This window comes from Clupea harengus, chromosome 17 (assembly GCF_900700415.2).
Source record: "Clupea harengus chromosome 17, Ch_v2.0.2, whole genome shotgun sequence".
NCBI classification, from domain to species: Eukaryota; Metazoa; Chordata; class Actinopteri; order Clupeiformes; family Clupeidae; genus Clupea; species Clupea harengus.
This window is the reverse complement of record NC_045168.1, coordinates 1,554,356-1,580,800: the sequence shown is the minus strand read 5'-3', so window position 1 is coordinate 1,580,800 and position 26,445 is coordinate 1,554,356. Positions and strand designations below refer to the sequence as shown.

Sequence of the window (26,445 nt, the reverse complement as noted above, 5' to 3'; positions counted from 1 at the left end):
GTTTGTATTGCACACATTGGTAATTGATGTAAGTGCTATTGATGTAAGTGCTAATGTATGTGTGCAAGCATGCATCGTTAATGTGGACCAAACAATCTTAAAATATTTAAAATGGTTGTTATCACACTTACAGATTCTGTAACAAATACACTGGCAAATTAAGTCTGTCTAATTATTCATTTCTGAATAACAAGTTTTTCTCAATTTTGTGGTCCCTATAGTTTACTTTGTGCCTGAGGTGTCCAAAGAATACCATGACAACTCATGACAAGTTCAAAAGATTTCAAAACTGAGTGTTTAGTTGGCATTTTACCCTTTTCAAGTTTATCCACTGTTAACTAGTTTTAATACAAGTAATCTTTCAGTTTTTAAAAGTATTGAAATTACTTTTCTGATGATTTAAGCCACAGGTAATATGAAGTTTATTTTGTAATTTTAGGATGTTGTAGCATTTTATCTGTTTTTCACATGCTTTGTTACTCCTCTTTACCATCAAATAATACATTTTTTTTAACTTGACCATGTTTTCATTTCAAATGATTTCATGTACATGTACATGTCTTGTTCAATGACACATCGCATCTAAGCAAACAAACTAAATAATCAGTGAGCAACGTGTTTGTACAGTTTTGTTGTGACACCCTTGGATTTACACACACCAAGAAAGTTGTGTTTAAAAAAAGAAAATTGTGCTATGAGTCATAGAACTCTGTATGTTAGCCTCCAGCGGGTGAGGGCATAAAGTGCTGAAGGTGTTTAGAGGGGCTGTGGTCTGCGCCCCCCCCCCCCCCCCCCAGCCAGAAGAGCCCAGCTACTGTTGGGATGCAGTGTCCATTTTCACACATGGTCTCAATCAGCAACTTTCTTTTTTCTCTATTATTTTTAATGGATTTTCAATGGATTTGTATTCTTTCAAAGTATACATTGTGCGACTGTGAGTCAGTCTTTTCACTTTCATAGACAAAGTATGCTGCTTTGTTTCAAATAATCTCATGGTGGCTCTTGATGTTGATGAATGGTATCACACAATGTGTAAAACAGACATAAAACACACAGGCCTAACAAAAATATGTTTTAATTTTTTTTAACAATAAATATGTCAAAAGTCATATACTTGATTTTCAAGAGAAAACGTGTTTTAAAATATATAGGGTATAGGGAAATAATGTTATTTCATTATACCATCGCTGTTCTCTCTCATTTCTACGCCATGGCTGTAGCCACAAAGCTTTCTCGGGATAGGGGCATGTTCATTCCAGTGCTGGTTGGCACAGGCTCTCTATTCTGAAGGGAATTGATGTAATAGAATCTACTGAGAAGCACAACTGTGTTTGATCTCACATGGAAGTATATGGAAGAAATGTGGACAAAGCCATTGTCAAAAAAATATCTCTCCTTGGCTTTGTGTCTGTGAGGCATGTTCCTGATATTTTGTGATTATCGACAATTTATGGTGGGCAACATAAAAGACAGCAAGTATATATTTCATCCATAAATTACAATTGCACAAACAATTACACACCATTTTGTTCTGCTATCATACCAAATCTTTCAGTTCAAAATGTTTGTGGAGTGGAAAATCACTCGGAATCAAACAGACGATATTCGTTCCAAATTTCTGGAAAATTAGATATTGGCGAGCAGCATTCAAATTGATTTCACATGGCTTGACCCATGTCTTCTCCCTCCAATGAGGAGTAAGTAAACAACACATTACTTGGACCTCAGACATCCGCTCAGAAAAGACATTTTCTTTTGTTTTTCAACAGCAGCGCTATTAACTGCGTCACTATTAAACATCGATCACAGCTTTTATTTAAACTACACTAGAAGTAAGTGCTCCCCGTAGATTTCTGAAGATAGTCGTTCCCTGGGATGTTTAGAAGAAGGAGTTGGTCTCTCTGGTGAGATTGTGCTCCTCCACATTTCCCAGTGCCTTTCAGCAGAAAAATTGTAATAATTGCGTTCTTCATCTTCTTTTTCTAATTCCGCCCACAATCTTCCGTAAATCTCATCCATCTTCCCATGCCAACGTTTCGACATAAAAAATAAAATAAAATAAAAAAAAAAGCACATCTGAATAAACAAAACAAAAATGCAAACTTTGATGTGTGTTCACTGAGCATGTCTTCTCAGTGAGGAGACTGTCTGGATATCACGCACGTTGTTTCTCTCATGACGGATGGCCGCACGGCTGCCAAAAACATCAGTGGTGTGTGTGTGTGTACTACTGCCTGTCTGCCAAAGCATAGACGACTGGCTGTGCGCTACAGTGCTGCAGCACTTGTACTGATGGGGGAGGCTTACAGCAGGCTTTTCCTATTAGCCAGCCTGACAGACAGGTTAACCTGGGTGAACTTTCACCCTGACAAGAGAAATGTCGGATTTCCCTCAAACGACATGGTTATCATGGAGACCAAGGAAAACAGGAACAGCCGTGAACGTTAGACGGCAGGCAGTAAAATTCAATTATCTTGTTACGACGCTGGCTTATACAGGGTAAATCTGATATATTTGCTGGTAGGTGCTGGAAGACCATATTACAGTGTTTGTTACAGCAAAGTGATTTCTCAAAGAAGACTTCGCTGCCTGAAGTATACACTGGCAGACAAATAGAGAATAGCAGTTTGGCGCACACTCTCTCTCTCTCAAACACACACACACACAAACACACACACACAGACACACACACACACACACACACACACACACACACACATACACAAACACACACACACACTGGTGCTTCCCCCATTGGTTACATGTAGTGTCAGTGCTACCAAAACCTCACGTAAAGGCGTTTAATTATAGACATCACCCTCAGTAACCGTCATGTCTCACAGTCCCATTCTGTGCTGTTCTTCCCCCAGGCCACACGGGGCGCTTGCTGAAATCCCTCTGCTTCACCAGTATGACATTCCTGCTGTTGCACATTGTCTACCAAGTCACCATCAACAGTCTGCTGGCGGGAGAGAGCATTGAGCCCAACTTCAACTGTGAGTAAAGAATCACTTACTGTGTGTCGCTGCACTCTGACTATCAGTCTGCCTTTTGTGTCAGTCCTTCTTACTCTCTCACAACTTCCAGTAAATGTACAATGATGTAAGAGTATGATATTTTGTAAATGTCATGACAATTACTAATAATACTAACATGCCTGTTATGACAGATTCGTACAGGATATTGTGTCTGTTATGACGTGTATATGGCATGGTGATGTCAGTCTTATGATGGAAGGATGAAGTAAAGTTTTGCCCTGAGTGTGTGTTTCGACTCAAGGCCCACCTCAAATGAACACACAGAGTACTGATTAGTACCTGAGGGTGCCTTCAGGTCATGACGTACTTACATTTCACAGCCACAACACGATGCACACAGACCCCAACACCCCCTAAAGTACGCCAATGGCCCCAGGCCTGAGCCCAAGTACAGGCGAGTTTGCACACACAACTGGCACACACCACACGCTTTCGTTCTCGCTCTCTCTCTCTCGCTCTCTCGCTTGCTTGCTCAGTCTCCAAGTAGCAATAAGCCCCAACATCTGCACTCAAGATGGGGATAAACATATAATGAAACAGAGGAGAAAGAGAGAAAGAAAGAGAAAAATGAGCTCCAGTCTCCCATCCCGACAGAACAGACAGAAGAGCGTTCAAAAGCACTGGCTCGACCGTCTCCACTGTAAAAATGTGCAAATGATGCCGGGGTCCTCTGTTGGTGATTGAGATTTCACGTGAGAGCCACTACATCGGCTGGTCTTTCTCTAACGTCACTGTGGGGTGGAACCGTAAATTCAGTCTAGACTGCACAACACTCCACTGTGTTAAGGCCCACGTTAACTACCCTTTTCGTGGAAATGGTCTTGGGCCATTGAAACGCCAGCTGAGAGCATAGAAAATGAATGACAGTAATAAATCCACAACAGAATTTATGCATACCATTTAATATTTATGTGGGAGCCATTTTTTTTTCAAGTTTACCATTATATCTGTCCTGGAGCAAGATCTGAATGCATCGCCCGCCAGAGGACCTCTAAGTATTGCATAGTGCGTAGACCTCTAAATGGGTGAACGCATTTGTTGAATTGACAAAACAGTAGCCAGCTGGGAGGGGATGAGAAGGACGAGCTTCATACTTGGAGCCTGTTGCGTTTGAATGCGCAAAAACAGGCTCATTTCAATTCATAGCAAAGAGGTTTAGCACTGCTAAAAGAAGCTTTACTGTATTTGAATGTCAATGTGGAGGAAATCAAATGTTTGTGTTCAAGCCCTTTCAAACCCAGCCAGGTGAGGTTTTTGTGTGTGTGTGTCTGTGTGTGTGTGTGTGTGTCTGTGTGTGTGTGGGTGTCTGTGTGTGTGTGTGTGTGTGGGTGTCTGTGTGTGTGTGTGTGTGTGTGTGTGTGTGTGTCTGTGTGTGTGTGTCTGTGTGTGTGTGTGTGTGTGTGTGTGTGTGTGTGTGTGTGTGTGTGTCTCTGTGTGTGTGTGTGTGTGTGTGTGTGTGTTTTTAATTTAATGACCACGTTTTTGCTTCGGCATATTCTGCTGCAAAGAGCCTGTGTTTGTAGTGGGCCAAAGACAACAACTGGCACTCAACAGAGCCTGGAACTCAATAAATGCCATTAGCTGGCCTTAAGCCTCAAGAGAGGTCTCGGTACGTGAGTTTACGCCCGCTGGAACAATACTTTCCAAATGACAGCGCACGTTTTCATCAGGTGTTGCTCAGCAGCGCTTACGTAAGGCATTTCTGGCATTCAAGGCCCTGTGTTGAAAAAAAAGGGAGAAAAAAAGTCTCACTGAACTCGCCTGTTCCACGCCATTTAAAACCTGTGGCTTTTACCTCAGTAGTTTATGTGTCTGTGAATCCCTCCCTCACTGACTACACACATAAAACAGGGCTTGTCAGAGGAGATAGAGCGTGAGGGATTGGAAATTGCAGACTGTAATTGTCGGCATTGTTGTCTTAGAAAAAGTAGATGTACAAATAGCAAAACAGTGATATCAAAGCAATTCCAGATAAGTCATGCTGAAAAAGTTCCCCACCTATGTGTGAATGGATTTTGAGTTTAATGCGTTCAAAGAACATTAAAGGCACAGGAACATTAATTTAAAGCACTCATGTAAAGCTTTGGAAATGTCATATTTGATCTCTGGTTAAGATTTGCTGTGCTGTAAAATCCTTTGAAAAGCCAAAGCTTCACTACACATTTCTACCTCCACATCTAAAAGCAGAGCTGGGCAATTAAATGAAAAATGTTCCAATATTGATATTGCTAACCTCTTACCGACTAAAATATAAATCAGGTATGTAAATAAGGAATTAGGTAATATTGTGATTAATTGTGATTGTTTTGTATGTTGAATTATGAATAACACATACAAGGTAGAAATCATTTTGAGTATTGATGATATTCATGATATTTGCAAAACAATAGTGCCAAAGTGATATTTTGAAACTTGTGAACCTTTAAGAAAAATTATTGTTGATTTAATGCTAGTAGAAGGGCAGCCAAGCGATTAAAAACAATATAATTAATTACATGATTTGTGATTCATTAATCTAAATTAATCGCATATCAATTTGCCATAAGACCAGTTAAAAATATTGACTTCACTTCATTGAAGTTTATTTAATGAAGAGCACATTTTCTTTATTCCTGATTAACCCATCTCATAGTTTGCCTCAAACTAGCGAGGTAACTAACTTTCTATAGTTATGGGTAGAAATATTTTACAAATGACCTTTGGGTATTTCTAGAGATTTAGCGCGAATTCTCCATCTCGAGCTTGAAAACTTGAAAGGTGATGTATATAAATAATTCCAGGCTGTAGGCTGTAGAACTAAAATCCAACTACCAATACAGCCCCAAACATTGATGCTAGCTCCACATCGAAAGCACAGTGGGAGAAATACGAACTATTACCACAACACATTCCACTATTTTTCTAAACCCGTCCAATGTGGCCGCCGCTGAGTGGTTTCACTGTTGTACCTATGCACAGTGATACATGGGGTCAAAGGGCATAATAGAGTGGTAATAATCTGTGGTACTTTTTTTACTCTTAATTTTTTTTAGGATTGATCAATAAATATTAACACGTCATTTTGACAACCCTATAAATTAGCATGAAATTAGCATGATATTTGTTTTATGTCATATCGCCTATTGAAACAATCTGTCTCTGCCATGATATACAGCATACCCACAGCATTATCAGTTTTGCTAAGTGTGGTATGTACAAATGTATGTGTTATGTACTTATAATAGAATATAGTGTGTAAAACACATCTGTATGAAGAAACACACACAAACAGAACACAACAAGTTGAGAATGCCTACCTCAATGCTCCCTTTATGAAAAGCCCACGAGGTGAGAAAGACGGAGGAGTTCATTGAGGTCATTGTGCAGGGTGATAAGACGGATGCTGAGGAAGTGTATGTGACCTCTCCCCACTGACCCCACCCAGCAGAGCAACAAGCCTTACCACCCACTCCATGGGCCAGGCCCTCACAGCTGTCCTCTGGATCCCTGGAATCACTGTCTGGATCTGTTTGATGTCAGAGGTCATGACGCAGGGGACGCAGGGTCCCTACAGGGCAGTTAAAGGATGTGTGAAGCAGATGTGTGGAACCGTGTGTGTGTTTGTGTGTGTGTGTTTGTGTGTGTGTGTGTGTGTGCGTGTGTGTGTGTGTGTGTGTGTTTGTGTGTGTTTGTGTGTGTGTGTGTGTGTGTGTGTGTGTGTGTGTGTGTGTGTGTGTGTGTGTGTGTGTGTGTGTGTGTGTGTGTGTGTGTGTGTGTGTGTGTGTGTGTGTGTATGTTTGTGGGTATGTATAGGCATCTGTATCCACAAAAGGTCCTTTAATTCTCTTTTTCTAAACAACCTTTCAAAGACATTGTGAGCCTCCTCTTGCTCTATAATTAACATAAAAAATATCATAAAATACATAATACACAATACAATTCAGTTGGGTACTGACCACAACATTGAAGAGAAGAGCAATAGTCTATCAGTAACTCTATCTGAAAGGCTAATACAATACAATACAAAGCGTTGTGGTTATACTATTTTATACATATCTATAACCTAGATGAGAAATCCACAGTAACACAATAACAAAACAAAGGGAGTTGCTGCAACTACTAGCTCTCTATACACACAACCCTTCCCCACCACAATGGCTACCACGCTACCGAAAAAAATAAAAGATTTATTAAGTTCACAACAGTACCAAAAAATCGCATGCTACTCATCATTTGGACGAGTTGTCAGAGTTCTCCTTTAGCCAGGCACACCGAGCTGAACCTCTCTGCTGCGCTATTATGAATGACAGCGTGTGTAATTAGCACCAGCGTTTGGGCTTTTAACAGGAATCATGCGCGACTCTCCGAGTCCAAGTGTGTGTTTGGCTGTAGCAGTTCTTGTGTTACTCACACTGACGCTGGTAATTTCTCTGAGTAATTGGCTTTATATTGAGTTACAGCCCTCCAGATTATTTTCTCTTGCGCAGGCGTCAGATCTGCTTTGGCTCAACTAAAAGTGTGGGCTGTGGAGGGCTTGCAGTACGTCACTGAGGGTCAGGCCCATCGTCAGCGGAGGTCAAAGGGTACAGATGACCCTGGGCCCAAGGCCAGGTGGGGGGGGGGGGGCTTCATGCAAAGGTCTATAATTAAACGGTGTGTTAGAGAGGAGAGCTGTTTTGCTGTGTGCAAATCGAACATGTGTTGTGTGTGTATTTCTGTGCAAAATGGAACATGTGTTGTGTGTGTATTTATGTGCGCAAATTGTCATTCAGCAAACTGTCCCCGGGGAAGAATGGAAGCTAGCCCAATTCCCAAATATCGCTCTGAAGTGCACAAACAGAAATGGTACATGGACAACTACCTCCAACTCAATAGGGCAATATTCTCTTTTTCTAATAAATATATCTTTTCAAAGCAATCTTCTGATTAATTTTGAGTGGTGAACACATGAATGAAGTCTACTGTAAACCACTGATTCTTCGTCAGCCATCCCCCTCGGAAACACGCCTCTTTTTCTAGGAAGCTAATACACAAACAAGAAGCACTCCGTCGCACCAACAAGGTTATCTGATTGTTCAGCATTCAACACCATTTCCTTTGTTTCAATATTTGCTAGAGAAAAAAAACAAAAACCTTGCTAACACAAACACCAAGGACACATGCACTCATCAAGCTATTAGAACCCAGACAAACATGCCACTGCTGCAGATGCGGATGATTATTTATTTACGTCATATTCATATTTAGAGTTTAGAGGGTTCATAACATCTCCGTGGAAAGTTGTGGGATATGTGCTAGCTGGAGGGTGTGCAGCACATGCTTATCCTTATCATCCACTACTCCCAGTGTTTCTGTGCTGGCATCTCTAAACTGCCTCTGCGTAGTAAACACAGCCAAAAATGGCATCTCCTTCCCAAAGGCAGGGGATAAATCTGTCTTCCCTACCCTACCCCACACCGAACCGATCCCTCGCTTTTTTTTCTTGACAGAGTAAAAAAGGGAAAGGTGTCCGCTGAAGCCAGGTGACCCCTCTGAGGCCTGGGAGGAAAGCGGGGCGAGAACACAAGCGGCCCTTTACTGCGGAGCGGAGGGGATGTTGGGCAGGGCCTGGGATGAAAGTGGTGACGGTGAAAAATGACACCCGGGTCTAAATGAAAGCGCTGTGGCACGAGCTGTGCTTCAGCTTGAAGGGTTCTCAAACTGTCAGGAGCTCAAAAATAGAAAGAGAGAGGGAGGGAGCGTGATTGAGTGTGTGTGTGTGTGTGTGTAAGAGAGCGAGATAGAGAAAGAGTGATATTAGAGGGATAGAGAGAGATTGAGAGGAAAAAAGAGAAAGACAGAGTGAGTGAAATAGTTAACATGAACGCAAGAGAGGGACAGGCTACATTTATGTATCACAAATACAGTAAAATATCTGTTGTTTGTTGTATTTTCCAGTTCATTTGATCCCTCTACATTATTTTCCCTGGAATTATAATTTGTAGCTTCTCATTTCTTATCCAGCATTCTCTATAATGATGAAGTGTATTGGATAATGCGTAGCGCCTGACCCTTGTTATCATTCCTTATCCTTGCACTGTATTGCAAACACAGTTGAACTTCCGTAGCCCAGTAAAGTAACCAAGACCTGAAGACATACAGTCACCATACAGATCCTATCATGCCTGTCTGTGTGGAATGTGGGTGAGAGGCGGAGTGGAGCCCACCTCTGAGAGGTTGATCACTCCCCCCCCCCCCCCCCCAACCTTTATGCAGAGAGTAATGATGCTTTGTTCTCTTCTCTGGCATCCACTGGAGCTCCCACGCCCCTGTCAGGATGCCAGCAACACAGATTTACGTCTGTCACTACAGTAAAGACCCTGCCAGAAGCAATAATAACAAAACGCACCAAACGAAAAGTTCCTCTTTCTATTTTTTCATCGTTTTCCCCCCCTCCTTGTCAATGACTGAGAGGCCGATAAGAATCGCCTTCCTCTCAGGATGCAGGAGCCTTAAATCGATCTAAAAATACTAAGGCTCTGTGACCTTCATCTCATTTTTTTTAAGACAAAGGGCCACTTTGAATAGATTGCCATAAACATAGATCTATCTTAGGGCAAATTGAAGCCTTTGGCTTTATATGAGAATTGGGGAGGTTTTGTGGACCATGCATTTTAAAGAGCTCCTAAGATGAAATGCTAATCATCTTAAATACTACCACCACTGCCACCATTTTTGTTAATACAATGTTCCTTGGAGTTGCACTGACCATGTACAATGAAAAAAAGAGAGCATAGTTCATATTACTACAAACGACATTTGCCAGGGATGTTATTTTATCCACTTATTAGATCGAGGCACAATGTTTGGCAATTCAAATGATCTTCCTGGTATTAATTGTCTCCACTTGCATCACAAATAAATGCAGAAATGAAATTGTAGCATTAAAAATGGCAAACAAAGACATGAAGGCAAGTCAACCATGTATTACAGTAAATCTTATTTTGGGCTTGAAGAAATTATAGTGGTAGTTTGTGACTGGAAGTAGTGTGCTTGTTGTTTAGAGTTTCAGCTTTTTGTTAGTATTTCAGTGGCTCTCCCTTTGGGGTTTTGAGTTTTGAATGCCTTGTTTTTCCCCCTCTGGTAGCAAGCGGAGTCGTCGTCTCAAATAACACACGTTTAGCCATAATAAAACACAGTGCTGCGTTGCACACACGGCCTAGTCCATGGCTTTGTTTCAACAATAAGAAACCACAGCTTCTCTGGTGGGGATTGTTTTTAGAACGCCCTTTTCCGCAGGTGTTTCTGTGAAAAAAAAATCCTGAATCGCTCGCTGTTTGAGGCACATAAATGCGCTATTATCATTTTGCTTGAGCGCTGACAGGTCTTCCCCTAACTCTGGGGGCCCCTCTGTGCACAAACAGAGAAAATATTTCCTCTCTCTTCTTCACCTTTTAATCAGCAGGCAATTGACTATTAATTGCAGGTGCCTCTGCCATTGTGTACTTTACTCAAATTACCTGAGGAGAAATTAGTGTCCCAGATCGTGAAGGATTGCAGGCATCCAGTGAAATTGTTTCCAAGGATTGTGTGCATGTGTGTATGTGTGTGTGTGTGTGGAGGAGGAGGTGTGTGTATGTGTGTGTGTGTGTGTGTGTGTGTGTGTGTGTGTGTGTGTGTGTGTGTGTGTGTGTGGTCCCCTGAATTAATTCAGGAACACTGCACTGTGTATAGGCTACTACTGTATACATGGACTGGGTTCATCTGTGTTTCTGTTGTAATGTTCCCAGAAAGCTGCCTGCCTGCTGAAAGACTAGTGTTCTATTTTGGCCTTCTCTGTTTGCAGTGCCTACTGTGCATCCTGTCTCCTTATTCCGTGTCCTGCTCCTTATTGTGTCAATGTGTCCATGAATGTGTCTCTGTGTGTGTGTGTGTGTGTGTGTGTGTGTGTGTGTGTGTGTGTGTGTGTGTGTGTGTATGTGTGCGTGCGTGCATGTGTGTGTGCATGTGCTTGTGTATGTGTGCATGTGTGTGTGTGTATGTGTGTGCATGCATGTGTGTGTATGTGTGTGCATGCGTGTTTGTGTATGTGTGTGCATCAAGGTTATTATAGTTTTGCATTTTTCACTAGTTTTTATTTTTATTTCGTTTTGACTTTTTGTTTTCAATTTCAGTTTAGTTTTAATTAGTTTTTAAAGCGGGTTTGCTAGTTTAGTTTAGTTTCTATTTTTTGAAAATGCTTAGTTTGAGTTTAGTATTAGTTTTAGTCTTTACCGCGGAATGCAACAGACCAAGGGGGGCCAGTCAGGGAAGCTTAATTTTTTTGCTTGCAAAACAAAATGCTCAAAATGAATAGAAGTTAGAAGCTATAATAAATAATATGTAATAAAAACTCACCAAACATACCATTTAAAAAAAATGATTCACTTAGGACAGATGAACAGCCATCCACAAAAGACAACTATGAAAGATCTGTGTCAGACGTGTGTCAGTCAGAATTTGCGCATGTCCTGTTCAAACAGACAGGAGACAGGGAGACGGTGAGGCAGCGACGAGCTGTGCCTCATCTCAGATTGCGCAATCCCTCACAAACTGGGTTGAGCGCATGCGTAGAACCGATTTAGCCTCGCTGATCTGACGTAAAGCCGCAGTGAAAAAGCATGGAGAGGAGGCAAACAGTACCTCTGCTTCAATGAAGGGAGCATGCGAGAGCCCACCGGTCGGGTTAATGCTTGTTCTGCCGTTACTCTTCTTATATTTGACATTGACTACGAAAATGGAAGATTCTATAGCTAAGCTAAAACATTTCTCATAACTGGACTTTCAATCAAAGCGTGAATTGATCAATGGGAGACCAATACCGTAGCTAAAAGGTATGCTTCAAACGACGGGACATAAGTAACTCGATCGACTTCTCACAACCAAAGCCAAATTGCTTTGAAAATATTTTGAACCACAGGGGGCCTGTGCGACTTCGTAAGAGTTCATATTCACGAGTGCATAATCACACATATTAACACGAGTTCATCACAAGCTAGCAGCTGCCAACTGTATGTATTGTAGCCACCTTACCAGACTATGTGTGTGTAAAGAATGCTGATATGAAAAACAACCAGTAGTCAAAGTGCAAGCTGCCAATTGAATGGTGATTTAAGCTACTGTATTGGGTTTATATATTTGTAAATCTGACTCTGAAGTGACTCACCAGCCACGAACCTCACCGCACGTTACTGTTCCAAGTAATCCCAAATAGGACTCTGTCGCTTTCTCCCGATTTCTGCCGCCATGAAACCAGGTGAGGGGCGTGTACTAAAAGTGGTACGGCGGAAGGTCGGATAAGGCTATGTATGAAATAAATTGACATCTATGAAATACATTGACAAAGACGAAAACTAAGGACATTTTCTCTATAATTCTATTTTATTTTAGTTAGTTTTATAAAGACACAATACAGTTTCAGTTAGTTATCGTTTTTTTATAAAGCCTCGTTTTTATTTTTATTTCAGTTAACGGAAAAAAAAATCACACCTCGTTTTCGTTTTTTCGTTAGTTTTCGTTAACTATAATAACCTTGGTGTGCATGCGTGTGTGTGTATGTGTTTGCATGCTTGTGTGTGCGTGTGTGTGTGTGTGTGTGTGTGTGTGTATGTGTGTCTTTCTGTCCATGTGTGTCTGGTTCTCTGTCTGTGCTAAGGTTAAGTACTGGTGTCCCACAGCTGTTGTTCTTTATGCCCTGTTTATTTGGTTGTATGACCTCACACACGAGGCACACACCCCCACACCTGGACCTGCACCATGGGACGGGGACTGTAGTCATTTAGTTAGTCACTGGAGTTACACCCAAAGTCACCCAGAGGTTATAAGTAGTGGTCTATACTCTCAAAGTTAGTAGACTCACCAAACTTACTTTGACTGTCCCAAATGGATTATGATGCATGATAGACATGTATTCAACACATCTTTCCTTGACTGTATTTTCTGAATATAGAATAGAATAACACAGCCTTGCTCAGCCGTTTTCCTCTAAACTGTGTGCATGTGGCTTGCAGCCATGCATCAGCGGGTGATTTCACAACACTGGATGACAGAGACTGAAGAGGATGTTGTAAAACCCTCAGTAGGAGGCCTGGGTTCTATACAGTGACAGGGTTAATGATTCAGGGTGGAAAGCTTGTTTGCTCCTACACCATACTTTTGACTTCTAGGAGGTACCACACAACTCCATACGCCGCTTTCGACTAAGCTGTCACTGTTTTTTTTCCCCCTGTATATTTTAAACACAAAATCCGAGCCAAGATAACATGAAACATGAAAAAAAAAGAGTAAAAGTGTAAGTGATATGCAACTCGTACTGTATATCTGGCATACCAGAGCTGAGAAAAAGAATACAGTGTTTCTCCCTATGCTCACCTCAGTCATCATAAACCATTACTGAGCACGAGCCTACAGTGAGGTGTGGTATTCAGTGTGATCTTAAGGCGGGTGTGACGGTGCTGTTAGCAGTAAGGTGAAGCTCAGCAACTTCAAACGCTCTCTTATCCCCTCAGACACTTAGACGCTGGCTGGGTGCGCGGTATTTTAACAGCATTTAACATTTCCATGTTCAAAACATTTTTTTTTTTCGATTTTTTTTTTCTTCTGTGTATGGTAGACATGCAGGTATTTGCGGAGGGTGACTAAAACAAACAAAAGTCAACCAATGATCAAAGATAAAAATGTGCCTCCTGAGAAATCATAATAGAGCGCAATATCTCAAGAATATTTTCGCTTTTCAAAGTTAGAATGTGTATGGATTTGTATACCGCACCTCAAAAAAAATAGTTTTCATGAAACAATGAATGGGTTTGTGTGTGTGTGTATATGTGGCACTATGTGTGTGTGTTTGTGTGTGTGTGTGTGTGTGTGAGCGAGATAGAGAGACAGAGGGAGAGAGAGAATGTATATATTATACAAATGTGTGTGTGTGTGTGTGTGTGTGTGTGTGTGTGTGTGTGAGCGAGATAGAGAGACAGAGGGAGAGAGAGAATGCATATATTATACAAATGTGTGTGTGTGTGTGTGTGTGTGTGTGTGAGTGAGGGAGTGAGTGAGAGAGGGAGAGAATGGATATATTATATGAATGTGTGTGCGTGTGTGTGTGTGTGTGTGTGTGTGTCTGTGTGTGCGTGTGTGTGTGTGTGTGTGTGTGTGTCTGTGTGTGTGTGTGTGTGTGTGTGTGTGTGTGTGTGAGTGTGTGTGTGTGTGTCTGCACTCACTTATAGTGGCCCATGCCACTGCCCAGCTCAATGAGGTGTTTCCTCTCTAATGCCTGTGGGCTCGCTCCGTGAGATGAAGTCAGAGACGGCCCTCGCTTCCCCTGCTGCTGCCGCCACTTCAGCCCCTAATGGATTACTACCCTCTCTCCCTCTCTCCAACTCTGCGTCTCCACGCCAACCCATGTACGCATCCAACACAGCCGCCACCAATACCACCTCCAGCACACCTCAATCTTCTCTATACTTTTATAGGAGTTAATTATTATAGGATTCAGATATACAAGTATATGCATATAATACACACAAGAAGAAGAGGAAACTTTTCTTTCGATATAACTATGCACAAGGTGTACAGAGTGGTTAAATCAGCAAATGCATGTATTAAATGTAACATTTTATTAAGTGACAAAATCAATGGAAAATACAAATCTACACAATGAATAGGTATCAGCGCAAAATGAACCAGCCAAAAGTGCTGAATCTTTTTTGTTTCTCAGGTTTGCTGGGAAGTAATTCCAGTAGAGCGATTTCATAAAGTCATAACCAAGGCATGCAGACATCACTGCATTCGTTATTTTTATGTGGCAGCACAACCATTCATTCAGTTTTCAACCTCTTTGGACCTTACATAAGCTTTCACTGTGGACAGTCAATAAAGACCAGATTTTTACTCTTCTCTATTTCATTGTATGCAAGGACCTGTGCATTCACCTTTAGTATTGCATTTCAGAGCACTGCAGTCGTTTCTTTCATTCTGTTTCAGAAGTGTGAAACTGGGTGCGAGTTGAAATATATAACTGTATTGTTTTACACGTCTGACACACGGAGGCTTAAACATGAGATATTGAACTGTTCTGACCCGATTGTGCAGTTATTCTGTCTACCCTGAATGGATTTACACTCCCTACAGTTCAGGAGGAGCCCAAACGTGACAGGAGGAGAAGGGGGGCTCTGGAGTGCACCACTGCTGAGTCCCCACAGGGTTCTCATTGTTTGGGGGTGGGGGGGGGGGGGGGGCACTGTGGGTTTGGGGGAGGGCGGGGGCGGGGGGCAGATCTGCACCCCCACTGAAAGCTGACTCAGGCATTCATCCAGCATGCGCCGAGGCAACTCTCTCCAAGAACGCAGCTCTTTCTCATGCTCCCTGCCCCCGCTGAAACGCCCGAGCCCTAGTGTGGCATTAATGAGGAGAGAGCGCACTCACGGCCTCGCTCGTTTGATCTGGTCTGGCTCCTTTACCAATCCCCAAACTGCCGTGCTCTCTCTGCAGATAACTCCTCAATAGGAGGAAACCGCCGTGTTGTTCCAGGGAAAGTGGTCTGAAGGGGGAGTGAGAACATTGGGAGTATATCATGTGCTCTGCATGTGTGTGTATGTGTAGGACGTGATCGGTCTATCGGTCTGTAAACTGTACGTGAACCGGAGGAGCCCACGGATACACTTCTCCTGTATTACTTCAGCGAAAAGGGTAGGGCATCAGGGGAACAATATACAATAGAATCTGTAAAGGTGTCTTGAAAGGCCTTCTGTCCTATGGCCAATATCAACAAATACCAATGGCTCATTTTACCATGTCACAGGTGTACATTCTAGGGGGGAAGGGAGCCACATACGTTTTTGGGTTTGAAGAACATTCTAGAAATCCGTTGTGGAGACATATTGTTCTTGGCACCGACAGTAGATCATAGGTCGTGAAAACGTAGGGGTGTTAACTAAAGACTACAACTTGCTACATGTCAAACCCAAACTTTTTAGGCAGCAAAAGACACTTGTAAGTTTGGAAGGCAAATTAATTCAAATTAAAGTGTGTAACTGTTGATGATAGTGCTGCTGGTTGATGATGCAAGGTTATGATAGCTCATTACTACCCAGTGTCTCTACTGGAAAAAGAAATAAACATGGAATATTAGCACTAGTACACAGTAACACAACTTACCTGTTGTCTTTTCCTATTAAGAATACCCAAGTTTCCTATTGTCATTTTGCCAATAGTCATCACTGTCACAGTCTGAGGTAACTTAAATGAGTGAGGCTTTATTTACCTGCCAGTGCGAATACCTACTGTGATTACAGAGCTAATTATCCAACCGCACACAAGCCGCGTTGATTTGTTGAACTTAAGCGCTAAAGGGACGAATGCAGCACATAAAGGTTGGCATGGAAACAAAGATTGATTCCCACAGACAGACTGAAATCCCCCTGAAGCTCAGCAGAATACCTGGAAGTGTCCTTGTAAACAAGCGCGCAGACTCTTAACGAGGGCCTTGGCATGTTTGAGAGGCTCCCGAGCGTGCGGCAGGATTGATGCCTTGGGTGGACAGTTTGTTGTGTCGCTTAAACACACATCTGATCTGAAGCATGTCTTAAAAAGCAAGCAAGGAAGGAGGGAGAAAAAAGCAAAGGCCTCTCTATCCCTCTCTCTCTCTCTCTCTCCCTCTCTCCCCCCCTCTCTCACTCTATCCCTTCCTCTCTCTCTCTCCCTCTCTCTCTCTCCCTCCCTCTCTCTCTCTCCATCCCTATCTCTTACTCTCTCTCTCTCTCAGTCAACTGCTTATGAATCACAGGGGATGTCAGCTCTCTCCAGGAGAGGCATGGATGGGTGTCGCCGGACTCTTCACGTGTGTGTGGGGCTCACCTCCACACATGTGGTTCTGATCTCTGTACTCGGTCCCAATGAAGTGTGAGAATGCTGCGAACACACACAGGGGCACCATGGTCCTCATGTTCTCTTCAGACGTCATTTCCAGAAATTGGGTACTCTGACGAAGACATAGTGTCTCTGTGTGTGTGTGTGTGTGTGTGTGTGTGTGTGTGTGTGTGTGTGTGTGTGTGTGTGTGTGTGTGTGTGTGTGTGTGTGTGTGTGCGTGCGTGCGTGTGTGTGTGGTAGCAGGGGAGTAGTTATGCTGTAAAAAACTGTTGAAGTCAGCTCTCATTGTCCAAAAGAACCTGGCACCTTAATAGAAAATACAATACTCAATCACATGTTGTTATGCTTATATATATTTTTGCACTGCATTAGGGTATTTTCAGTCTTTTGTTCTGTGCAAAGCATTTCATCTGTCTTTTGTCTCCCTGGCAGGTTCTTCATGGGAGAAGTCAATACGACAGCTGGGCTTTGAGAGGTAAGCCATTGTTCCCACTGTGCACGTTTTGACGTGTCTCCAGATGTGAGGCTTTTGCTGGTGTTTTGACATGTGTCCCCAGATGTGAGGCTTTTGCTGGTGTTGTAAAGCTGCAGAGGGTCCTTCAAAGACAGTATGCTGTGGACACTCTTAAGGAACAAGACTGTCTAGAATTCTTAGGGGTGCTTTAGCTTTCTCTCATAGAGGATGGTCTGACCCACGTTATATTAAGGGTCCCTATTACATTGTACTTACATAGGTAATAACCTATATTATATACCTCTAAATTAAGTAGATATTATTACCCTAAATCTGGCCTAAGCCTAAATAAACCTTATAATAACATGGATCAATATCAAATGTACATTGTACTCCATTTATATAATATCGACAATAAAATGTTATTGTAAGTGCATACTTCCAACTGACACTGAATGTAAACTGTGGCCTTAAACTGTTAAGTTGGACGCCAGGGATAAAATGCAAATCCTTAAAGGTGTATGGATATCACCTTGTTCCATGTGTATAGAGACACAAATCCTCTCTCTTGGATTAATTAATAGTCTTTTTACAGGGGACCATTCAGCAGTAGGAACACTTTCCTCAAAACTCCACCCTCCAACCCTGTATCCCTGTTGAGGAGGAACATTGGCATTACAGTACAGTAGATGATGGAAAAGACTGCATCAAAAGAAACTTGTTTAATCCAAAACATACTAAAACTTCAAGCTTGAACAATGCCCTCAATAATAATTACAGGAAAAAATGTGGGTTTCCCCATCCACTTCCTGTGCCAGAAAATCTATTATGCTAACAGCTACATTCACAAAATGAATTCTCAGTCTATTTTGGTTCAAAGTTGTGACACGTTCTGTTTAAACAGTTATGCCCTTTAGCCGGGTATCTTGGGACTTGTCTTTAAGCGTGTCAGTGAACTTGTTTGCCCTAGTGTCACATTTGTTTTAGTCGGCCCAACCGAGTGACTGCATTGGCTGTCACAGGCGTGCATCGGCTAATTCATAATGCCGAAGCAGCTCTTAGCAGGGGTCTATTGATAGCAACTCACTGCAATGAGTGATGTAAGTGTTGAAAGGGGGTCATGGGAAAGCTTTTGATGTGAATTTTCCACACGCGCTTGGTCTGTGTGTGTGTGTTCATGTGTGTGTAGTAGTGTGTGGGTGTGAAGCAGTGTGTGTGTGTTGGTGTGTGTGTGTTCTTGTACACATTTTGATAAATTTAACGGTGAAAGACTCAAAGTGGCCGCAGTATTTATCATTCGCCCTATTTGTCAAGTAATGTCTTGATAGAACAAGTTTTCGAGTGAAATATTTGAAGCAAAGTCAAAGGTGCTTCTCATAGATCAGATTAATGAAGAACATCTTGTTTTATTGGGGGTTTCGTTACAATATCACATAACTCTATCCCGCTACTCTACCTCTGCCCCTAGCCCGCTGGATCAAAATATAGGAATATTAAAGTTCAGTCGCAAGCATACACAGACTCAATAGATAAAATAAATAGAATGTAGAACCCTGACCCATTTCAACAGAGCATGCTTATTTTCTCAGGACTAGTGCTCTGGTATCACTGTGTATGACCTCATAGACATGCTTGGACTGTAACAGGATTAAAGGGTATAAAACGTACTTCATCTGAAATGTGACTTTTAATTATGGTGATATTATCAGGTTAACATATTACATTAATAAACATTTAATTATAGTGATATTATCAGGGTAAGCAATACCAACTCAGAGGTGTACAATAGGATGGAGTCATATTTACATTGACATCAAAATTCCAAGGTTCATTCTGGAAGGAGTTTAAGCACTGGTGAAAGAAAACTGTATCTACAACTACAAACACAAATCTACCTCTCTCTCTCTCTATTCTCATTTAACATTATTTTTACTGTTACATTTCCTTCAGCATCCAAACTGTGCATCTGTAGTTTCCTGATTAAGGTCATGCTCTCTTCCTTAACCTGGTCTCATTTCATTTAGTCATTTAGCAGACGCTTTTATCCAAAGCGACTTACACATTTTACATTTACACTGATGGCACACTGCACATCAGGAGCAATTAGGGGTTCAGTGTCTTGCTCAAGGACGCTTCGACAGGGAATCGAACTAGCAACCTTCTGATTACTAAACGACTTCTCTACCCCCGTACCACTGTCTTCCTCTGGTCAGACATCCTTTGTGAGGTCAAACTAGAAACAATTGGTTCCCGTTTCTTGGTTCCTTACTTGCATCACCACTCCTCTCTTGATTTCACTTCTCTTCCTGTCTTCTCTTTTCTCCTTTCCTTTCCCCTTTCTCCACTGTCTCCTCAGTTTATTTCAAGTTAATAATCTTAATAATCAAATAATCAGACAGTAATCCTCTTTTTCCTGTCCCCCTCTCCTCTCCTCTCCTCTCCTCTTTCCTGTCCCCCTTTCCACTCCTTTCGTGTCCTCTGGTGTCTCCTGTCTTCTCCTGAAGCAGCAAACGCTTGTCTCTCAGTCAGAAGTCAGTGATGGCAGCAGACGCTTGTCTCTCAGTCAGTAGTCAGTGATAGCAGCTGCCAGTGCGTCTCGATCGGAGGAGGCCAGAGGCGGTCTGAGACCAGGGGGGGGGGGGCAGGTGATGTTTCTGATGAATGGTAGTGACTCAGACAGAAGAGTCTGTCGCCACAGGGTCGCTGCTGACTGATGCGCTCCATTTACACACAAACATTTACAGATACACATACATACATACATACATACATACATACATACATACATACATACATACATACATACATACATACATACATACATACATACATACATACATACATAGCTCTGATGAGGATGCATGATTTTTTGTATGTGTACTTTTTTAGAGCAGGAAAAGATCACGCAGAAAGAACATTTCATTAGTTTCTCTCTAAGTTAGCATGCTGATATTTCACAGACTCCCTCGACAAAGCTGTTTAAAACCACTGCTTCGGCATAGATATTAGATAGAGCAAGTAACTACTCACCAAAAAGACAAAAAAAATATCTTTTTACAAACGTCATACAACCTTCCAAATCACCTGTCATGTAAACTACTGGTATATCAAGCTCCTTTAAGTGCAGCCCCTCATTAAATCATCATAACCAGGAACGCTGTGTAAATCACTGGTGTGAACCTCGGCTGATCTGTCACATAAAACCCCACTCTTTGCCAGTGACACACTCCCAGTGGAGGCGGGCTGTTTCCCTGTGAGCTCTGGGGAAGCTAGCAGGACGACGCTACATTAGACGATGCGTCAGCAAACAGCTGCTCAGGCCGAGGCGTAGCCGTCTGACTCAGGAGCGCAGGAGGCAGGTGTCGTCGACAGACAGACACCTGTAATTTAGTCGCCCGTGAAACATAAAGGCGCTCGCCGTCTGGAAGTGCTGCTGAGGCGAGTGAGTGATGCGTCCAGCAGCTACGGGGGACGGGGGGGAGGAGAGGGTTGTTTACGTAACTCAGGGCTGCCGTTTGCTGTTATTACCCCCCCCCCCCCCCAACAATTCCCTCCAGTCCTGTTGGTGTGCAGCTACCCAGCTACCCACAGCTACTGCAGCTGCAGCACACATCTCCTGCAAAGCCTGGTTATAGGTATCAAGAAACATTGTAATTATCAATTGACATTAAAAATTGTAATTAAAAAGTTTTATATGTGAAATTTGATGCTAGTAACATTTGCCCAGGGTTGTTTTTTTCTTTCAATAATATTTTAATAGTTTGCCCCTCTGTGATGGTAGGGTTAATGTGCTTTGGAGCCTTAGCCGGAATATTACCCTTGGCAACTGTTTAGTGTTGTTATGCAACAGAAGGAGAAGGGGCTTTTGCATCTCACATCACACACATTACTGGTTAGCTAAATGTTCTTGTATTTACAGTGGAAACCTTAAGTACGTGGTTAGCAGTGGGGGTCCCAGAACGTAAATCGTCTTTACATTCCCTTGGGAAATACTTATGTGATTCTCAGTATAATTGCAGCACATAGGAACTCTGTGTTATTGCCTCAGGAAGTGACACCATAGGCAATTACATGCTATCTTTGTGTGTTTTAGAGATACATAGTGCCCACAGTGGCTTGTTTCATTGTGAATCTGAATCTGTATTCCCAGTCACTTGAAGATAGACGCTGAAGCAAAGTCCCAGTGTGGTGTCTAAATATGTCCATGCATGGCCGACTCTATCTCACTTGATATAGATCTGTGACTGCACACTGGCTAGACTTGATATGGTGTTATCATATTAGGTTTCCCTGAATTGTTTTTCAAAACGACTATATTGTTTAGCTTTATCTTTTTTCCTGACTCCTTCACCCATATTTCCATGGAGTGTTTTACAGTACTCACTGAATTTATATACCAGTGAAAGACTATTTCAGAAAAGAAAAATGTGTACTTTCTGCAATTTAGGCTTCTGTCTGCTACTACCACAAACAAACTATGCCATACTATCAGAATTGTATGCCTTACGATCGTCAGGATTGAGAGGGGAGTGTTCAGAATCAACAATTGGTGTAAATCTTTTTTTCTACACTTATTAGGAAAGGGTGCCTCAACAATCCTGTAGTAGCCTCTCCATGGGAATGAGTGTATGAACAGTTTTTTTTCTAACAGTGTACAGTAGCTAATTGGCCACATCCACCTTGTGACCTCATGCATTAGATGCCACTTCCACGACACCGTAATACTCTCTCTTTAATTCGCACATGTGTTCCACATTTAAGTCGGGGGTTACACAAAATTAATTGCTAATGTTTTTCTGTAATCTGATTAAACCAGGGCACTAAAATCTCAGGGGAGATGGTTGTTGGGGCCGGAGCTGGCCGGCGTTCGGGGCCCCGGCTGAGGCGGGGGCCTGAATCGTGCCACTGTGCTCTTGTTGCTCTTGGCGAGGGTGGTGCCCGGTGGGCTTTGGCCGGGGTTCATCGTTGCCCGGGCGTCATGCCACGCGCCTCTGGGCCTCTGTGCCCTCTGTGTTTACTGTACAAACAATTAAGCCGCAATCGCTGTCCCGAGGATGCTTGTAGACGAGTAATTGCCTGGTAAGGACATCTTCATCTGGGATTAAAAGGGAAGTGGTTGATTTGTTTGTCTTGAACACGCATCATCATAATCGTAATGTACATATCGGTTATGTGCCTGTCTGGAGCCGTGGCCAGGCCACTGCCTGCTTGCGCGATTGTGCACATCCAGGAAGTGATTTTGATGTATCATTGAACTTTGAGAGCATGTTCAGTGCGGATGCCTAGCTAATCTAATAATAGGGCATTCAAAAATAAACCAAATACTGCTTCCTTGCATAAAAATGTGTCCAGTTGAGCAAGTAACATCCACTATTTGCCTAGCTAGCAGCACCTCTTCCAACTAGCAGCATGACACACGGATTCACAAGATTTAGGATAGGAACATAATATTAATGTGAAATCTTACTGTTCTATCTCCGTAAAAGCTGAATCATGATGCATTATATTCGCAAGATACACATTTGATTTGACGATGACATAGGGTATGAATACAAAGGCAAACTACAGGACACCTGCAGGTCAGTGGATGACACAGTCAACATGGGGCTGCACTATATCCTGCAACACCTTGACGGCCCACACCATCAGTCCAAGAAATCTTCTCCTCCAAATTCCCCCGGTTCACTGTACCCCTCCGCCATCTGTCAGTGGATCACCTGCTTCCTGACAGGCAGGGAACAGTAGGTGAGACTGGGGGACGTCACGTCTGGTGTACGGACAGTCAGTGCTAGTGCTCTCCAGAGATGTGTCCTCTCTCCTCTCTCATGCTCGTCTCCCTCTCTGCTGCGACTGCACCTCCAAGGACCCAGCTGTTAAACTTCTGAATTTTGCAAACAACACTATGCTCATCGGACTCCATCCAAGATGGCGACGAGTCTGCCTTTCAGCTGGAGGTTGAGCAGCTGGTGCTCTGGTGCTGCCAGAACAACTTGGAGCTGAACACGCTCACGACAGTGGAGATGACAGTGGACTTTAGGCGATACACCTCAGCACTGCTCCCCCTCACGTTATCACAACAGCCCTCTGTCAACCGTGGAACCCCTTCAAGTTTCTGCGAACTATCATTTCCCAAGACCTGGGAGACAAACATCCTCCATCCTCAAAAAGACCCAGCGGAGGATTTACTTTCTGCATCAACTGAGGAAGTACAGTCTGCCACAGGAGCTGCTGAGCCAGTTCTCTACCGCAGTCATCACATCCGACCTGTGCACATTCATCAAGTTCTGGTTCAAAGTAACCAGAAAACAGGACAGGACCACACTGCAGCAAACAGTGAGGACAGAAGAAAAACTCATTGGTGCTCCCCTGCCCGCCCTCCAGAACTTTTTCTCTTCACAAACCAGGGAACGGGCAGGATAGATCTTACAGATTCCCCACCGCCTGGACACAACCTTTTTCAACTCCTCCCCTCTGGCAGGCGCTACAGAACCCTGTATACACAAAACTACCAGACACAGGAGCAGTCTCTTCACCCATGCCATCATAAATAACTGATCAGTATCATCTGCTATGCCGTAGCCACTCTTGTTTATTCAGCTAGTTGTTACATCCTGCTACACATCTACAAATTGTACAAATAGGTGTTTTACACCTTACAGTGCTTGGTGGAGATACGTTTTCCTTTTACTGTGTGTAAGTTTGAAAGATATGCTCTTACTTTCTGTCCCTGAGGTCTTATGACTGCAATATGTATTTTGGTGCATACACAAATTCCTTGTTCTAATGAGGAACGTGAGAGACATATTTACAGGACCATGGGGCCTCCTTTAGGCAGACATAAGCCACAATGTAACATACATGACCTAAACAGTAGCAGGAAATGATGCTGACATACATAATTGACACCATGGGATGGAGCATGTGATGACAACAATCGGAAGACAGAGGAATGTATATAGTGCATTGTGAAATCCCTGTCGAGTCATCACTTTTTCCTAGTCTTGATAGAAACCAGTCAAAACTAGTTTGGTCATATGGCTGTTAGCCAGGGGTCTTTCACTGAAATAATGGGACTGTATGTGTGGCATGAGTTGAGTTTGTAATGAGAAGAAGGGGCCCCCCAGAGCTTTGGATCGGTTGTTTGACCCTTGTGGTGTTTGTAATTTTCCCCGGGGCCGTGAATAAAGCTGCAGGCTCACACCTGAGTTGTCTGAAAGTTTTGACCACACAATTTCATTCCTATACATGATGCACATTATTGTTGTTTGCACTACCACACACATTTCATCATTATGTATATTGTTTGTCTTTTATAGAATCTGTATATTGCTTGTATATTATCTGTATTGCTTATTGTCTGTATGCTATCTAAAATATATTTTCAGAGAAAAAAAAACATACATTACAAAATATTGTCATTATGGGAGAGTCACACAGCAACTCAGACCAATCTTACAGTAGAACCCTCCCCCCAATCTTAAATGCCCCCTCAGCCCCCCCCACCCCCTCTGTCAGTGCACCCTACATTCCTGAGTCATCCAGTATCTGAGATCCACCTCTCTTGGCCCTCTTGCGTAGCTGAACGGGCCGAGCACAGCATGAGTTTCCCAGGGACTAGAGCAGCCTGATAAACTGTACAGTATGCCTAATCTCTCCTCCACATGGCTCTGGATGAATGCACTGGCTAAGTGAGGGAGTGTAAATTGAGCAAGCATAATACTGCACGCAGGTTCCCACCGGAGGGCTCAATAATTCCCAGACACTCTTATTCCTGCATTGCATGAAACCTGCCCACGCCTTAAGAGATCATTGCTCCATTACAGCTGTTCAAAGGTCCCACTGCTGAATAATTATCATGATCGTGTGTGTCATGCTGTTGACAGCCCACCTTTTTTTGGCCCTTGTATAGCCTAAGTCGGCAATTGCAGCATGTCTCTCAGCCGGTGAATCGTCCTATTAGCTGTGGGTTTTGAATCGTAACGTGGCACCAGATTTCTAAGACGACTGCAGGGAAAGGAGTCCGGCGTCATCGATAATTTATCCTCTGCTGACGTCCTTAATCCAGAAATCATTTTTATGAATGCAATTACAACGGAGCCGAGTCGTTTAAGGAGACGTAGATATGAGTGACTGTCAGATTTGATCAGTGGCCTTCGGACAGTGGATCCTGTGCAGTCATTTTTAAGCTGGAGGCAGACTTCCTGGGGATCAGGCTCTAGGGTTCACAACCATTTCTCCTCTCGGACAGGCCCAATGACTGACTGACTGCCAACATAATTGAAATAGATAATGTGTCGTAGCTGAGTTAAGAAAAGCAGTAACGATACTGCAGTTAAACAGAAAAAATTATGTAATATTTGAAAACTCGAACTGTATACTCTGTTCCCTGGTAAGTACACGAGAGGGTAGAAAGGCCCCAAGAGCAATATCACTTTCTGACCGATGGGATCTGGACTAGCAGTTTCTTAAATAAAGCGATCGCTAAAGCTAACATGTCCCAAGGCGGGTATTAGGCTGTGAAGGAGCACTCTGTGGGCACCATGTTGGAGCACTGCCATCCGGGAAGGCAACCTCTCAGTGTGCTAGACACTAAAGTGAACCTTTTAGTGTGAAACACTAACCCTTGATATATGTAAATCAAATCCCTCCTGTGTGGACCCTGTGCTTGCTGACATGATATCTGTTTGTGTTGAAATTCCATGAATCGAAAACCACAAAATGGTAGGCTGACTGTGTGGTCCACTCTTGATATTCACCTAGCCTTTCTGACCAACTCCATTTTTTTTCTTCACTCGTAAAGGTTCTCGACACGGGCGGGACCCATCTGAGGACGTTTTCACTTCACTTGTAAAGAGATTCCTTCACAGTCATAAAAGTGGACATATATTTGTCTTAATTTCCCATGAAATCATCTACAAATGTACCATGAATGGATATTAAGGGGATCCTAACTGGGGAAAAAAAACGACTTGATGTTTTCTCAATTCTCTTTGATGTTCTCTCTCTAGAAATTCGATTTCGGTTTCGTCATTATAAAATGCAGAAATCTGCTTGATGAAATCTGCTTCAGATCTCTGAATCGGTGGAGTGGC

At 42.8% G+C, this 26,445-nt stretch overlaps 1 protein-coding gene across 1 annotated transcript in view; it reads left to right on the top strand.

Annotated features, from left to right (window-relative positions):
• LOC105890141 (piezo-type mechanosensitive ion channel component 2) overlaps positions 1-26,445 on the top strand; it is a 114,244-nt gene that overhangs the window by 31,023 nt on the left and 56,776 nt on the right. Inside the window, exons 3-4 of the mRNA XM_031584384.2 lie at positions 2,871-2,996; positions 17,332-17,374. Of these exons, the coding sequence (XP_031440244.1) occupies positions 2,871-2,996; positions 17,332-17,374 (169 nt within the window). The remainder of the gene's footprint in view (positions 1-2,870; positions 2,997-17,331; positions 17,375-26,445) is intronic.